The sequence below is a fragment of the Jaculus jaculus genome, chromosome 8, assembly GCF_020740685.1.
Source record: "Jaculus jaculus isolate mJacJac1 chromosome 8, mJacJac1.mat.Y.cur, whole genome shotgun sequence".
Classification (NCBI taxonomy): Eukaryota; Metazoa; Chordata; class Mammalia; order Rodentia; family Dipodidae; genus Jaculus; species Jaculus jaculus.
The window spans coordinates 111,800,389-111,817,735 of NC_059109.1; the positions used below are offsets into that span (position 1 = coordinate 111,800,389).

Sequence of the window (17,347 nt, forward strand, 5' to 3'; positions counted from 1 at the left end):
AATACTGGCCACTCTCCTCACAGAGCAGTGGGTGGCGGGCGGCAGACAGGGCGAGCCCCAGCCAGATACGCGGTGCTCCACTCTGGAATCATAGCAGCGGCTGGATTTGAGAAGGTGTGGGCTTCCCTCGAGCCTCAGGTCAGACCACACCCACGGCCAGATCTGGAAAAGGCCCAAAGGAGGGCTGAAAGTGTTTGGCTTTAGTTTTAGATCGGCAGGGTTCAGTCAGGACATAACTCTCTCACGTACCCTGCCACGGCCCAGAGACGACGTAGAGGAGGTGGCTGAGGCGGGGGGAGCCGCCGTGGCAGGAGGACAAGATGGCGGAGAGTCTTCATGGCCCGCCTAGCAACTGTGCAGCAGGAAAGAGGCTGCTGGAAGGCAGAAGCGAAGCTTGCTGGGAAGGCTGTAAGGCAGCATTCTGCACAGCCAGGTCTGCTCCAGAACTGTTTGCTGTGCCCAGTGCTTCTCTGGTGGTGAAAAGCTGGATGACCAGGCCTGAAGTCTTTACCACCCCCTGGTCCTGCTCTTGCTCTAGTGTGCTCCCCTCTCTACCCCAGAGCACTAGGTCGGTGAGTAGAAAGTGTCATGTCTCTCTCAGTCACAAGCCTCAAGCTTGCCATCTGTGGGCTGTTTTCCTGTGAGAGAACGTTCAAAGATCTCTGGTTTTATTTTTATTTATTTATTTGAGAGCGACATAAAGAGGCAGAGAGAGAGAGAGAGAGAGAGAGAGGGAGAATGGGTGTGCGAGGGCCTCCAACCACTGCAAATGAACTCCAGACGCGTGCACCCCCTGTGCATCTGGCTAGCGTGGGTCCTGGGGAATCGAGTCTCGAACCAGCGTCCTTACACTTCACAGGCAAGTGCTTAACCACTAAGCAATCTCTCCAGCCCATGTTTTTTTTTTTTTTTTTTTAATTTAGTTAGTTTATTAGAGAGAGAGAGGCAGAGAGAGATAGAGAGAAAGAATGGGCGTGCCAGAGTCTCTAGCCATTGCAAATGAACTCCAGAGGCATGCACCACCTTGTGCATCTGGCTCACGTGGGTACTGGGAAATCAAATCTGGATCTTTAGGCTTTGTAGGCAAAGTGCCTTAACCACTTAACCACTGAGAAATCTCTGCAGCCCGAGACCTCTGTTTTTTTGGTTTTTGTTTTTTCCCTGACTTCTCTGTCTCACCACATGGTGAGGGACATAGCTACTTATTTCTCAGGGTCAGCTGTGGGCCTCATCTCATACCACCTCATGCTTGGCTTTTTCTGAATGGAACCCAGGGCCAGGGCAAACACTCTCCCACTGAGCCGCATCCCAGATCCTAACGATGCTATTTTCCTCGTGACCTTTGCTGATCCAGCCAAAGTTCACCTGGAGGAGAAGCAGAGTCCTATGTCCCCGGAGGTCGCTATAGTTTCTTGGTGTGCACAGGAGCATGTGTGAGCACACGTGAGCGTGACCGGCCCTGCTCGCCTCTTTGCCTTGCCTCCTCCGTGGCCCACTGGCAGCTGCAACGGCCTCTGAGCTGTTCCCGCGTGTCTCTTGCACCCACAGGAACCACGGCAGTGAGGTTGTCAAGGTGGAGTTTCTAATCCAGCGCTTCAAGAAGACCGGCTGTTTCTTGACTGTCACCAAGGACGGGGTCCTGCAGTTCTGGACCGAATCTTTCTTTCTGATAAGCTCTTTCCAGGTGAGTGGGGTTATCGCCCACGGGTACACGTGGGATCGTCAGAGGGCCTCTGCTGTAGCACCCCCAACAGTGAGGGGTGGCCTGGGCCCAAAGCAGGTTTGTCCTTTGGATTTGTGTACAGAGCAGCTTGGACTTGAAATCACAGGGCTTAGGTGGAGATTCTGGCCTCACCCCAGGAGCCTCACACTTGCCCTCTGCAAAGCAGGGTTCTACCTGGATGTCCAACAGACCCCTCCAGGGCAGCCTATCCAAGCAGCATGTCACTGGGGTTCCCCTGCCCACAGGGCTTTTTGCTTTCGAGTCTCCACCTCTTGAGTGGTAGCTCAGTCAGGCTCCTGTGTTAGCTGTCAGCGGTCTTTCCTTTCCCCGTCACACCCATGTTGTCCCTAAGTCCTTTCCTGATTGAAACCTTTGTCTGTATCAGACAGCTTCAGGTTCGCTGAGATAAACTTCCAGACCAGGTGCAGTTATGGTGGAAGGGTTATTTATTGAAGCTTACAGATCCAGGGGAAGTTCCATAAATGACAGAAGAAACTGGCCTGCCTTCACAGGACCAAGCAGAGAGAGAAGTACAAGCCTAAAAGTCAAAAGCCACAGCACACTTCAGGAACTCAAGCTAGGCACACTTGCATATCTTTAGATTGAAACCTGAAACTGACCACCACACCTTAAGATCCACCCAGTGACACTGCCTCTAGCCAGGGGGCTGCAGATGCAAACTACAAACAAATAAAAAACTGAATGTATTGGGGGCCATCTATTCAAACCACCACACCGTCACAAATCCACTTTCCATCATAGCCCCTCCCCCTCTCAATTCGTCTATTTTGATGTCATCATCTTTTCCTCCTATTATGAAAGTCTTGTGTACACTGTATCAGGCATTGTGAGGTCATGGATATCCGGGCCATTTTGTGTCTGGAAGACTGTATTGCAAGCAGTTCTACCCTTCCTTTGGCTCTTACATTCTTTGCACCATCTCTTCTGTGATGGGCCCTGAGCCACAGGTGTGATAGAGATGTTTTAGTGCTGAGCACACCTCTGTCACTTCTTCTTTGCCCTTCGGTATCTTTTGAGTCATGTCAGAGGTCACTGCCATCTGAAAAAAGAAGCTTCTCTAACCCAAAAGTGAAAGTAGCATTAATATATGAGTATGAACATTAAGAGAAGTGCTTACTGGGCAGTTTGGTGAGCATAACATATGCATTTATCCAGACACCAGCCGATGTTACACCCCTAGGGCTCATGACCTCCACCATCATAGGTTTTCAGTCCAGGCATGTATTCCTTTCCGTGGAACCTCCAGTCCAATTAGAGAGTGGTTGTTTTCCCCATAACAGATATGCCACTATTGTACCCATTGGCTTATTTCATCTGGCTGGCCAAACTTAAGGCTTGCAGTGTCCACTGTTGTTTATCGTCCACTGATGACTTCTCTCTCCCATAGGGCTGTATGCAGTGTAGCTTTTTTCCAGCTTTCCCTCAGCTGGTCTACAGGGAGTTGGTTTTCAGCTCAGCTCCAGCCAGATTTCTCAGTGACCTTGCCAGCTGGGTGCTCTTCAAGCCCATTTTACAGACGAGGAAGTGGACTTGGGGGTTTTTCTGTTCTTAGTGCTTGGACTGAGCTCCTTGCTAGGTCTGTACTTGCTGCAGGGCCTTGTATGGCAGGAGAGGGTCACAGGCCCTGGTACGTCTGTGTGCTCTGCTGGGTAAGCTTCCACAGCCCCGGCCTCCTGTGTTCTTCTTCACCAGCTTAACCAGATCCAGCAGCCCCACCACCAGCAGATGTGGGTCATCGACATGGTGTGCCTGCACAACATGAACCTTGTTGCAGTCGCCTTCACTGAAATGAAGATAGGTGGGTCCCTGGAGCTCCCCGGGCATTCGCGTGGCCATGAGGAGCCGTGCCCTTGGGACAGGTCTGAAGACTGGTCAAGCGTGGGCCTGGATGGGAGCCCTCTGGGAGTGTTGCTGGGAAGAAAGGCCTTGCTCATCAGAGGGTGTTTAGTGAGAGCATCCTGCTGCAGGAGGCACTGGAGCGGCACCTGTGTTGCTGACTGCCCAGTTGCATGATGCTCAGGAAATGCCAGAAGAGTACATGAATAGTGAACAGATCCAAACTTATAAGCCAGAGGCCATGCCTCTTCAGTTCTGAGTCTATCTCCTGGTTCCTGCCACTCCCAGCCCAGGACACCTTCAGCTGTCACAGGAAGGCCACTGAAGCCCGCCCCCCCCCTCCCCCCGGCCATCTGTGGCAGGCAGGCTGAGATGTTGTGATACCTCCTTGAAGACAGCTTTCAGCTCTGTCCTGGCACTTAGGGTGGAGGGGGCTCCTCAGCATGGCCAGAAGGGGCGGAAGGTCTGACCTCTGCTGCCTGCGGTCTTCCCTGGATGCAACCTTCTCCCTGCTGTGCTGAGGCCCCTGTGGCCTTCTCTCACGTTCTCATAAGGCCACTGTGCCTCTGTCCACGTGCTTTGCCACATGTCCAAGCCCATAGCTTCTACTTTTCCTCTGGGATTCAGCAACAGATGTTGCTTCTTCCAGAGGACTGTGACCACCTTTCCCGGAACTCCTCAGGATCAGTTCAACAGTCCCTTCTTAACTAGGCGGTGTGTGTGTGGTGAGGTGGGGGGAGCGAAAGGCAGAGGTAGGAGGATCACTGTGAGTTCAAGGCCAGCCTGGGACTACATAGTGAATACCAGGTCAGCCTGGGCTAGAGTGTGATCCTATCTCAAAAACAAAACAACAACAGCAACAAAAAACTAAAAAGACAAGCCGGGCATGGTGGTGCACACCTTTAATTCCAGCACTCAGGAGGCAGAGGTAGGAGGATCATTGTGAGTTCGAGGCCACACTGATACTACGTAGCGAATTCCAGGTCAGCCTGGGCTAGAGTGAGACCCTACCTCAAAGAAACAAAAAAACCAAACCAAAACAAAATTTATTTATTTATTTGACAGAGAAAGAGGGAGGGAGGGAGAGAGGGAGAGAGAGAGAGAGAGAGAATGGGAGTGCCAGGGCCTCCAGCAACTGCAAATGAACTCCAGATGCATGTGTCCCCCTTGTGCATTTGGCTAATGTGGGTCCTGGGGAATCAAACCTGGGTCCTTTGGCTTTGTAGGCAAACACCTTAGCCACTAAGCCATCCCCCTGCCCCCCACCAAGCCCTCTTTTGAGTGTGCTATGCATTTGTCAGTATGAGTCTTTGGTATCTGTCAGCTTCTCTCGACTGGGAGCTGAGGAGTCAGGGACCGCGTCTGGTTCATCTCAGTGCCTCGCCCCTCTAGATATGTGATGGCGAGAGTGAGTGGGCAATGGATGGATGAGAAAGGTCTAACTGGGCAGCCTTGTCAGGTGGTCAAGTAGAGGAAATTCATGTGCCAACCCACAGCCCATGGTGCAAGGCTAGACAGGAGGATGGCTAGCAGCTGTTCCAGAATAGACCGTGCCTGGGCTCTGACCCTGGCCCTGACACTCAGTAGATGTGTGACTTTGGGCAATTACTTAACGCTACCCAGGGCTTCTGTTGACCCAGAGGTAAAGTGAGGTCAGTCATGATGACCCCAGAGTGAGTGTGGCTTAGTGGCTAGGTGTTGTGAGGTCCTTGGCCCAGCACCAGGAATACAGTACAGGCCTAACCAAGGCTGAACTCAGTATGAGGACAAACTGTCACAGCCAGAGAAACAGCAAAGAGCCTGAGCAGTCATGCTGACTAAACAGCTGCCTGCTGCTTGGAGCCCTGGGTCAAGGCCACAGGCACAGGGTGAATGGACATCAACATAAGCCTCGTCCTCTGCGGCTCAGCCCAGGCAGCCCTGCTGGGTGACCCACAGCCCTGTTTGGAGTAGCTGGCTCTGTAGGGAGGCAGACACAGAAGCCTCCCATTCAGGAGGCTGCTTAGCAGTGGGGGTACAGTTTGGTTCAGTAGACAAGATTCAGGCTTTTTTGTTTGTTTGTTTGTTTTTGTTTTTACAAGGTAGGTAGGGTCTCACTTTTGCCCAGGCTGACCGGGAATTCATTATGTAGTTTCAGGGTGGCCTCACACTCACAACAATCCTCCTATTTCTGCCTTCCAGGTGCTAGGATTAAAGGCATATGCCACCATGTCCGGCTTCTATTTATTTATTTATTTATTTATTTATTTAAGAGCAACAGACAGACAGAGAGAGAAAGAGACAGATAGACAGAGAGAGAATGGGCATGTCAGGGCCTCCAACCACTGCAAATGAACTCCAGATGCATGCTCCACCTTGTGTATCTGGCTAACGTGGGTTCTGGGGAATTGAACCTTGAACCAGGGTCCTTAGGCTTTACAGGCAAGCACTTAATCACTAAGCCATCCCTCCAGCCCTTGGCATTTTGTTTTATTTTATTTTACTTTATTTATGAGAGAGATTGGATGGGTATGCCAGGGCCTTCAGCTGCTGCAAATGAACTTCATCATGGGTCCTGAGGAATTGAACCTAGGTCCTTTGACTTCATAGGCAAACACCTTAACTGCTAAATCATCCCTCTATCCCAGGAGCTAGGCTTTCGAGAAGGGTTTAGATCAGAAGTGGTGGAATTTCAGGGGCCCACCAAAGGCTTCTGAATGGGATGAAAATAACACGTGGCAGACTGGTGCAGGAACACAAGCAAACTCGTAAGCCTGTAAGAAACCATCATTCCAGTCTATTCTTCATCATGCATGTGTTTGAAATCTGTTTAGCTGGGCTCTGATCTGTGGTTCCCAGCACTGGGAAGATGGACTTGGGCCCCGGCACTGATGAGGGTTGGGTCAGTGATGACAAGGAGATTCTCTGTTCCCGTCTGCTCCCAGCACCAACCAACAGGGATGCATAGAGACAGCATGGGTAGACTAGTTTCAAATAAACATATCTATCTATCTATCTATCTATCTATCTATCTATCTATCTATCTACCTACCTACCTACCTATCTATATTTTTTAAAGGAACTCTGACTCTAGGCCAGGTAGACCCCGTGTTCAAATGAAAGAGAACCAAGCTTGAGGTAGAGATGAAGACCTTGCAGGAAATCAACAGGGAGCAAGGTGGGAGAATGCCAGGAGGGCTTCTCTCTAGCCCAGGCTGACCTGGAGTTCACTACGTAGTCTCAACCTGGCCTTGAACTCACAGCGATCCTCCTACCGCAGCCTCCCAAATGCTGGGATTAAAGGTGTGTGCCACCTTGCACAAATAAAAGGCTTTCTAAGGAGGAGACATTGAGTTGTCTTAAAGGGGACCTGGGAATATTTAGGGTGGAGGGAGCAGAGAGTGAAGGGACCTAGACGTGGACGAGTTTGATGTGCCTGCAGAAGCAATGGGCTGCATAGAGGCTGGAGGCTCCCCAGGCGCAGAGGCAAAGGAGGCCCGCCAGGTACAGTGGATGAACTGGGACAGTGGAGGGTCTGATCTTACAGGCCCTTGAATGTTGTGGCCCACACTGGGGATTTCTATGTTATGTTATGTTATGTTATGTTATGTTATGTTATGTTATGTTATGTTATGTTATGTTATGTTATGTTATGTTATGTTATTTTGTGAGGTAGGGTCTCATTCTAGCCCAGGCTCACCTGGAACTCACTCTGCAGTCCCAGGCTGGCCTCAAACTCACAGTGATCCTTTTACCCCTGCCTCCCAAGTGCTGGTATTAAAGGCGTGTGTCACCATGCCTGGCCATACACTGTGGACCTCATTCTGGCTTCGGTGGGAATTAGTTTGCAGCCGGGTCCTGGCTCAGTGGGTGGGTTTTCTCTCATCTGCTGGCCTTGGTTTGCTGCAGGTGGAAAGGGCTCCAGGGGTGGGAAATTTGTGGAGAGTGCTAGGGGGTTACTCACCATGCCCACATGTGCCCAGAGCTGGGTCATGGCTCTTGGACTCTGTGTGACCCTGGTCTTTTCTCTCTCTTCCCCAGAGTTCTTTGATATCAGTAACCACAAATGTGTCCGGGCTTTCACTTTTATCGACCTGGACAGCTGTGTCCTGGTCATGGATTACTGGTGAGTCTCACAGGAGGTGGAGACGGGGTCCTGACAGCTGCCACACCCCCAGGGGTAAGGAAAGCCGGGGAGGTTTCTGTTGGGGCCAAGGCCTCTCGGGATGCACGGCTGCTTGAAACACAGGGCTGAATTCTGGTTTAGTGATGACCAGCTTGTGTTTGCCATCCGAGCAGAGGCCAGGGCAAGGTGGGAAGTCTGTGGGACTTGCCTCATTCCCAAGGGGGAAGAGGGCCTTGGAGGCTCCCACAGGCTCTTCCGTCTTCATCTTTCCCCAGGTCTGATTATCGCAGAGGTGTGTTCTGCTACGGGGACGTCAAAGGCACTGTCACCATCTTTACCACTGACAATGTGGCCAATGGGCTGTTCAACCCTAACATCCTCCCCAAGGCTTCCAAATGGGGTAGCTAAGAGGCTTGAGTGTGGGGGTGTGGGCCTGGGGGTGGGTAGACGTGGGTGCTAAGTTGGATGTGGCTCTGGACCTCTGGAGAGGTGGCCCCTCAGAGCTCAGCAGATGCTCTGCTTCCTGGGCTGGGGAAAAGGGGGACATTATAGTGACGAGATCACAGGGAATGAGAAGAGGGACAGTCTTGTGCAGCGAGAACTTGCGCAGGTGAGGGCTGGGGCATGTGGACCCTCCTCACTCTTAGGAGAATTAAGAGAGCTGGCCATGACCTTGGGAAGTCTTTCCTGTCCTCTTCCCATGGTTGTGAGGTGGCTTCTGCTGTTCTTAGACATGAACTGCCTTTGGGTGGGTAGAGAGGCCCCAAGGTGGGCTCTGGCGGGGCCTGGAGGACCACTGGGCTTGGGAGGAGCGTGAATGAATATGGCTGTCATCAGTGAGCAGCCCTGGGTGCATCAGCTCCCATAATTCCACCCACGGCCAGAAGGGAGTGACTTGTTGCTGCCTGTTAATAAGAGAGGATTAGCACAGCCCAAGGCTGGGGAGCAGTGGCTGAGATGTGAAGCCGTCTCTTCAGAGTCTACACTTCTTTTTTTTTTTGAGGTCGGGTCTCACACTAGCCCAGGCTGTCCTAGAATTCACTATGGAGTCTCCGGGTGGCCTTGAACTCATGGCAATCCTCCTACCTCTGCCTCCCGAGTGCTGGGATTGAAGGCGTGGGTCACCATGCCTGGCTTACACTTCTGTTTTTTTAAAATAAGTATCTTGGGGATGGAGAGATAGCTTAGAGGTTAAGGTGCTTGCCTGCAAAGCCTAAGGACCCAGGTTCAACTCCCTAAAACCAACTTAAACCACAAACACATGGTGCCACATGTGTCTGGAGTTCATTTGCATGGAAGTAAAAAATAAAATTAAAAAAATTTAAAAAATAAAATGGGGCTGGAGAGATGGCTTAGCGGTTAAGCGCTTGCCTGTGAAGCCTAAGAACCCTGGTTCGAGGCTAGGTTCCCCAGGTCCCACGTTAGCCAGATGCACAAGGGGGCGCACGCGTCTGAAGTTCGTTTGCAGAGGCTGGAAGCCCTGGCGCGCCCATTCTCTCTCTCTCCTTCTATCTGTCTTTCTTTCTGTGTCTGTCGCTCTCAAATAAATAAATAAAAAATTTAAAAAAAAAAGCTCAAAAAATAAAATGAATATATTATTTATTTGCAAGAAGAGAGAGATAGAGCGAGATGAGCGAGCCAGGGCCTCCTGCCAGCCACTGTAAATGAACTCTGGATGCATGTGCCATTTTGTGCTTTCTGGCTTCATGTGGGTCCTGGGGAATCAAACCCAGGCCAATAGGCTTTGCAGGCAAGTGCCTTAACTGTTGAGCCATCTCTCCAGCCCCCAGAGTCTACACTAACCAGTTGCTGGGCTGTGTTCTAAGTTGACTAAGGGAGCCATTTTTAGCTGCTCCACCTTGTGCCCTAGGTTCCCAGAGGCTGTGGGACCTGGGGCTGCCTGGAGACTCACCTGGACTGGATCCTTACCCAGGATGGAGCCTTGGGTCTGGTGTCGGACCCCCAGGCTACCCCATCTCCACCTAGAGGAAGGCCACTGGAGCCCTACCTGCAGGGAAACTTAACCGCATTCCACCCGGAACATCAGAGGCGCCTCTCAGCTGAGCAGGGCATCCTGAGGGGGTGCTCGGGCTTTGGAAGAGGCCCGCTTTACTCGGCTTGCTAGTCAGTGGCTCCGCCGGCAGGACAGAAACAGGTCCTAGCATCCTGCTGTCTGTGCTATTTCACTTTGGAGGGTGATGGAGCTCGAACCCAGAGCCTCGCGCATCGCTAGACAAGCGCTGAGCCAACCCAGATACATCCCCGGCCGCCAGCATGATTCATCCATATTCCACCACCCCTGGCGGCTGCCTTATCCTCGTCCTGATTGCTCTACTCTGGGAGTTAGCATAGGGGTCGGGAGGGTCTCTGGGCTGAATGAGGAGTGGGGAATCATGGGAGACAGGTTAAGGTGAAGTGTTTGGGGATGAGTCCTTCCAGGCCACCTGCTGAGAACAAACATACAGATAGGGCAGGCTGGTCCGCGGAGTGGAGGGGGTGGACAGAGCCATACAGGCCCTCCGCTCTGTCTGATCTGAAGCTGGTTGCTTGACCTCTCTAAGCTTCAGTCCCCTTATTCAAATTGGGACAGGCATGCGTAACTTATGGCTTTGCTACAAAGTACGTAGAAGGGTATAGTGTCGGGCACAGAGTAACTCACTGTGCAGTGGCCTTGTCAGTCTACCCTTCCAGGACCTCACAGCCTCTTTGGAGAGGTAGCTAGCAAAGACACTGTCACACTGAGGCTCCCTCTGGCCCCATGCATGGCTAATCCCACGTTAGCAGTTTTGAGCAAAATCCTACCCGGCTTGGGGCTTTTCCCCCCCCCCCCAAGATTCCTCTTGCCTAGTGAGATGAAGCTGATGGCTCTGTTCAGAATAATCTCCTCTAGAAAAATAAAACAAAAAAAGAAGCCGGGTGTGGTGTCGCACACCTTTAACCAGAGCACTGGGAAGCAGAGGTGGGAGGATCTCTGTGAGTTCAAGGCCAGCCTGAGACTACAGAATGAATTCCAGGTTAGCCTGGGTTTAAAGCAAGATCCTACCTCAACAAACAAACAAACAAACAAACAAACAAACAAACAAACACAAAGCTCCTCTCCATCTTACCTGCAACCCTCTTTCCTCCATGTTCCCTCGAAGTTGCTGTCATACCTGGCTCCATCCATCCGTGTCATCCTGCTTTCTCTGGGATTCCTCAGCTGCCGCCCTTGGGAGGGGGGGAGTTTCAGCAACCAGGAAATCCACAAGGGCAGGGCTATGCTGCACGTGGTGCCTGGCATGTCTCTGCCTGGCATGTTGGGGTTGCCTGTCCGTGATGCAGACACAGGCTTCAAGGTGTGCTCTCTGGCCAAGGAGCCCAGGCATCCCGAAACATGGTGGCCAGCCTCCAAAAGATGACTTTTCAGGCCGGGGTCTCGGTTCAGTACCCACTCCAGCAAAGCTGAGCTCACTAGTGGACAGTCAGCTTGCGCAGGTTGCGACAGCTGGGAGTGTACAGGCCCTGAAATCTCATCACCATTGTGCTGTTGTGAGCTTGCAGGGCCCGAGGGCTGCCTGGGCCAAGGGAAGTGGGCAGGACGCACAGGCCGCATGGAGGTTCCAGTGAGAGTTGACCGGTTGGCTCTTCTGGAAGCTAGAGAGAGGCTTACCAACGAAGATGTCCTCTGAGGCTTGCTGCTGGTAATGTAGACTTTCATTTGTTTCCCTCTCAGGTCAATGGACCACTGTCTCCATACAGAAACTCTTAAACGAGAGGTCCACTTTGTATAAGACTTACCGACTAAGGGTAAGTTGTATCTTTCCTTGGGCTGTTGCTGTGATAATTAGCCATATACATGCGCCACTGAAAAGAAATAAAAAGGTAGAACTACCCTGGAGGTTCAGCCTCAGCCTTTGGGGCTCAATCTCTAAAGAGCAGAGGCAGTTACTGGATCCCATGGGTGTCTCTGCAGAAGACATGCGTATCACAGGTCTGGCCACGTCTCACGCTGCCTTCGTGGTTACCCTACAGTATGTCAATGTCACCTTCCTTCCAGATGTTTTAGGGTTTCTAGTTGGGTCCCCACTCGCTTTCTCCCTGTAGTCCTTTCTCCTTTCAGCCACCAAAGGAATTATGCCTTAGAAATATTGTCATGTCACCTCAGTAGCTTCTCATGTGTGAAGCAAAATCTTGAATCCTTTCCATGACCATCAAGATATGACATGAAGTGATCTGCTTGCTCCTACCTTGTTATCTACTTGTGTGTGTGTGTGTGTGTGTGTGTGTGTGTGTGTGTGTGTGAGGTAGGGTCTCACTCTAGCCCAGACTGACCTGGAATTCACTAGGTAGTCTCAGGGTGGCCTTGAACTCACAGTGATCCTCCTACCCCTGCCTCCCAAGTGCTGGGATTAAAGGTGTGTGCCATCATGCCTGGTTTTGTTATCTATATTTATTATTTAATTTTATTTTTTTATTTGAGAGAGAAAGAGAGAATTGGTATATTAGGGCCTCAGCCACTGCACTTTAACTCCAAACACTGTGCCATCTAGTGGGCATGTGCAACCTTGTGCTTGCATCACCTTTTTTTTGTGCATCTGGCTTACATGGGATCTGGAGAGTCGAACATGGGGCCTTAGGCTTCGTGGGCAAGCCCTTAGCTGCTAAGCCATCTCTCCAGCCCTGCTATCTACTTTAAAAATATATTTATTATTTGAGAGAGAGAGAGACGGATGGAGGAGTGAGAGAAAGAGAATGGATGTGCCAGGCCCTCTTGGTACTGTAATGAACTTCAGACACATGTGCCACTTGGTGCATCTGGCTCTTTGTGGATACTTACTGGGGAATCAAACCCAGGCCACCAGGATTTGCAAGCAAGCATTTTAACAAATTAGCAATCTTTCCAGCCCCATACTTTTTTTTTTTTTTTTTTGTGATAGAGTCTAGGAAGGTCTCAAACTCACTGAACTTCTGATTCTCCTGCCTCTACCTCCCACGTGCTGGGGTTGCAGGAACGCACCCCCATGCCTGGCTCATACAGTTCGGAGGATTGTATCGGGGGCTTTGTGCATACTCCCTCCACCTACCGTGCCACAGCCCAGCCCAGTTATCTACCTTTCTTCTCCTTTCCTCTGCTGCCAAGATGCAGGCGCCCTCCCCTTCCCCTGCGACAGCGCCCTCATCCTTTGCTCGCCACAGGGTCTTGGCACAGGCTGTTCATTCTACTTGTAGCAGTGTTCTGATTGGTTCCATGGTATCATCCCCCTCTCCTTCAGGTTCCAACCAGCCAACTCAGAATCCCCTGCTGCCTGCCCTTGCTCCTATGCCCAGACCCTGCTCTGTATCATCCGTTCATTGCTGTCTTGTAATCCTCAGGACGGTGTCAGTTCCTTCCAGACAGGGACTTAGTGTGTTGCACTCTGTATTCTGTCCCGGTGCCTGAAAGAAACCTAGAGTTAATGAAGTAATTAATGAAGTGATGAGACCCTCAGGTCAGATCAGAGTTAGACGCTCTTTCGGAGCAGGCTTGTGAGCCTCTGAGGAAGACAATGTTTCTTCTACCCCTCCCCCCCCCACTTTCTTTTTTCAAGGTAAAATCTCACTCTAGCCCAGGCTGACCTGGAATTTACTATGTAGTCTCAGGGTGGCCTCGAACTCACTGGGATCCTCCTACCTCTGCCTCCTGAGCACTGGGATTAAAGGTGTGCACCACCATGCCTGACATTTTTTCTAATTTTTATTTTATTCATTTATTTATTTGAGAGGGAGAAAGAGAGGGAGAGGGAGAGAGAGCGAATGGGTGCACCACAGCCTCTAGCCACTACAAATAAACTCCAGACACATGTCCCATACTGGGAAATCAAACCTGGGTCCTTTGGCTTTGCTGGCAAATGCCTTAACCACTAAGCCATCTCTTCATCCTCCCTTTTTTTCTTTCTTCCTATTTTGAGACTGGGTTTCATGTCATCCAGGCTGGCCTTTACTCCCGATCCTCCTGACTCCACTTTCCCAGGGCTGGGATTATAGGCATGCGCCACTCTCCCTGGCTCCTTGCCCTTCTTTCCGTCTGTGGGCACCTCATTTGGGTTGGTTTGTCCTTGCAGTTGCCTCGTGTCCCAGGTCTCATTCAGTGCCTTGGGTTCCATGCTGTCATTGTGACGGGCATTAGGGGAAACAGTGACATGAAGCTCAGCTTGACGCCTTGCACATTATATGAGGCACAGAATGAGCGCTGATCTGATCTGTTCAATCCACCTCCTCCATCTCCATCCTCTACCTTCTTGTCCCAGAGAGGAAAGCCAAGCTTGGGTGCTCACCAGAGGTAGGACACTCAGTGCCCAGCAGCCAGCCCACCTCTGCCCACTGGGTGCCATGTTGTCAGAGTTGTAGAAAGTGCACATGCCATGCTCTTGGGGGCATACCACAGTGCTGGCACGTGCAGAGGGCAGTAGTGGGTCAGAAGCACGGGCTCCTCATCGTGGAGGCACTTTTGGAAGATCACAGGTGTGTGTGTGGGGAAAAGGGAGCTGGCCAAGCTCAAACCATCCTTTCTCTCTTATTGGGAGAATGATATTTGTGTGGGCTCAACTTCTTTGGCCCTTGAAAATAAGAGACAGTTTAGAAAACAAGAGTCCATGTGATACTAAGCTTGGTACTTTTTTTTTTTGAGGCAAGCCCAACAGACTGGCCTATTTTATGAGAGAAAGAGCGAGAGAGAGAATTGGTGCACCAGGGCCTTCAGCCACTGCAATCAAACTCCAGACGCATGCGCCCCCTTGTGTGCCTGTGTGACCTTGTATCACTGTGCGTCTGGCTTATGTGGGAGAGTTGACATGAGCCCTTAGGCTTTTTAGGCAAGTGCCCTAATTGCAAAGCCTCTCTCCAGCCTGCTACTTTTTAAAAAAATGTTTTTATTTGCAAGGAAGGAGAGAGAGAGAGAGAGAGAGAGAGAGAGAGAGAGAGAAGGAGAGCGAGAGAGACAGACAAAGAGACAGAGGGAGACAACACCAGAGCCTTTTGCCCCTGCAAACGAGCCCCACATGCATGCACCGCTTCGTGCACTTACTTCTACGTGTGTTCTGGGGACTCAAACCCAGGATGTCAGACTTTGCAAGCGCCTTTAACTACCGAGTCATTTTGCTAGCCCTAAGCTTGGTTCTTAAAATATATCTGAGAGAGAAAGAGAGAATGGGCATGCCAGGGCCTCTAGCCACTGCAAACAAACTCCAGGTGCGTGCACCCTCCCCTTGTGCATCTGGCTTAGGTGAGCCCTGGGAAATGGAACCGGGGTCCTTAGGCTTCACAGGAAAACGCATTAACCACTAAGCCATCTCCCCAGCCCCCAAGCTTGGTACTTGTGAGAGGTTTTTGAAGCCAGTGATTGGCCACAGTGCCCTGATCACTGGACCTAAGCTAGGACTACGGCCCACATCACTTTGTTCATGCAGGTAAGTAGGGGGAGGGCCTTAGACTGCGCGATCAACCTCCTCCTATCTCTGGTCCTGGGCACAGTCCAAGGATTGGCTATGTAAGTGACTGGTCTCTGTGAGGGTCTCCTAGCGTGGCCCCTCTCTTCTCTAGGCAATCCATCCCAACTGGTGTCAGCAGGTCAAGTTCATCCCCCAGTTGAACCTGGTAGTCTCCTGTTCGGCCATCGAGAAGTCCTCTCTGGTGCTGATGATATTGCCAGCCAAAGAGCCTGAGAAACCCAAGTAAGGAGCCCCTGGCAAAGGGAAGTGACAGTAAATGTACCTTGGATAGGTGTGGTTTCCTTCAGCCACACACAGATGTCACTGCTGAGCGAGGACCGCCGCCACGGGACCTCTTGAGAAAGAGTGTAGGGCTCTGAGTGAGCAGTGGGGTGACTCTGGCTGGAGGAGGCTTGCTCGGGTCCCCCGTGTCTTGGTGGTGGCAGCACTTCATGCCTGTGTCGCCTGTTTGTCTCGGCTTCTAATTTTACTGGGTCCAATGGCAGGAGGATGGCAGAGGGTGATTTTCCCATGGCGTCTGGGGCTGGTTCTGCCGTCCTCCCATTACTGCCCGTCTCACCTTCCCACTCTGGCTACACAGGCCGCGAGGCTCAGGCACTCCTCTTGGTCTGTTATACTCATTTTCTTATTAAAAAAAAAATTTTTTTTGAGGCAAAGTCTTACTATGTGGTAAAGGCATGTTTTCTTAATTCACTTTTCTCTTCTTTTGAGGCAAGGTCTCACTCTAGCCTAAGCTGACCTAGAACTCACTTTGTAGCCCCAAGCTGGTCTTTAACTCATGGAGATCCTCTTACTCAGCCTCCTGAGTGCTGGGATTAAAGCCATGCACCACCACTCCAGGCTTAACTCAAGTTTTTTTTTTTAAAAATATATATTTTATTAATTTATTTGGGAGAGAGAAAGAGGCCGAGAGAGAGGGAGAGAATGGGCATATCAGGGCCTCCATCCACTGTAAACAAACTCCAGATGCACGCGCCCCCTTGTGTATCTGGCTTGCATGGGTCCTGGAGAATCGAACCATCATCCTTTGGATTTGCAGGCAAATGCCTTAACCATTCAAGTTTTTATTGTGAAAAATTTCAAATACACAAACAACATAGGAAAAATAGTGTATTTTTTTTCTTGCCATATATGACCTACTCTAAGTTAATATTTCCCCAAATATCTCAGAATGTCTTGTTATGATTATTTGGAATCAGATATATATAATTACTTGGAATCAGATATAAGGTTAAGTACTCAGAAGGTTTTGAGGAATGGTGGGATCCTCGGAATGAAGGGCATGCTAGGGAGACCACGGAAATAGCTCAGGCTGAACATGAGGGTGATCTGGAGTGGAGAGTGGAAGTGGAGAAATTTTGAATGGGTATTTGGGGATAGGTTAGAGAATACACACTTTTTTGGGGGTGGTGGTGGCCGATGCAGTATGCAGTACAATACTCTGGCCGGCAGGTGGCACCATTGACTGCTTTCAATCTTTTTTTTTTTTTTTTTTTGAGTTAGGGTTTCCCTCTAGACTAGGTTGACCTGGAATTCACTATGTATGTAGTCACAAAGTGGCCTCCAGCTCATGGCGATACTCCTACCTCTGCCTCCCGAGTTCTGGGGTTGAAGGCATGAAGCTACCACACCCAGCTGTCCAAGATGCAATCTTGAGGTGTGACAATTGTGGGAGGGGTTTGGGCCTCAGCCCGATACCCTGTCTGCATCACGCTAGCCTCTGACCGTTGCCTCCTCTCTTCCTTTCCTGGGCGTCTTGTTGATGATCCTGCCCACCCTGGAGAAGAAGCTGGAGCCCTATGGGTCCCTAACTGTGTGCCCCTGGACAGGCTTTTGAAATTATTTTCTTGGTATCTTCATCCTTGTCTCAGAGAAATGGCATTGTGTGTTTGTCTGGGGAGGGAGGCTGCCCAGATGGCACCCAGCACAGAGGGAGGGCCCAGCACCCAACGCCCTGCCAGTTCCCCCACGTTCTGGAGGTGTGTAGTGGCTGGGAGGATACCTGTCCAAGGAATGTAGATGTAGGGATCAGCTTACCTTGTCCCGGGAGTGAGGCGGGATGCTTTACAAAAGGAAGGGGGTCGCTCCTGCTTTGGGGCTGTTTCGTCCTCAAGGGTGGGCACCTCCCCCACAAGCTGCTCGTTTGGCAGCACTCCTGGGTCCTGCTTTGGCTGCTAGGTGAAAGCTGGCCATGTT

General features: G+C 51.0%; 1 protein-coding gene across 1 annotated transcript in view; it reads left to right on the forward strand.

The window, feature by feature from the left end:
- Positions 1–17,347, forward strand: part of Efcab8 (EF-hand calcium binding domain 8) — an 85,745-nt gene that overhangs the window by 14,786 nt on the left and 53,612 nt on the right. Inside the window, 6 exon segments of the mRNA XM_045157053.1 lie at positions 1,549–1,684; positions 3,437–3,542; positions 7,601–7,685; positions 7,961–8,085; positions 11,398–11,471; positions 15,243–15,373. Coding sequence (XP_045012988.1) covers positions 1,549–1,684; positions 3,437–3,542; positions 7,601–7,685; positions 7,961–8,085; positions 11,398–11,471; positions 15,243–15,373 — 657 coding nt within the window.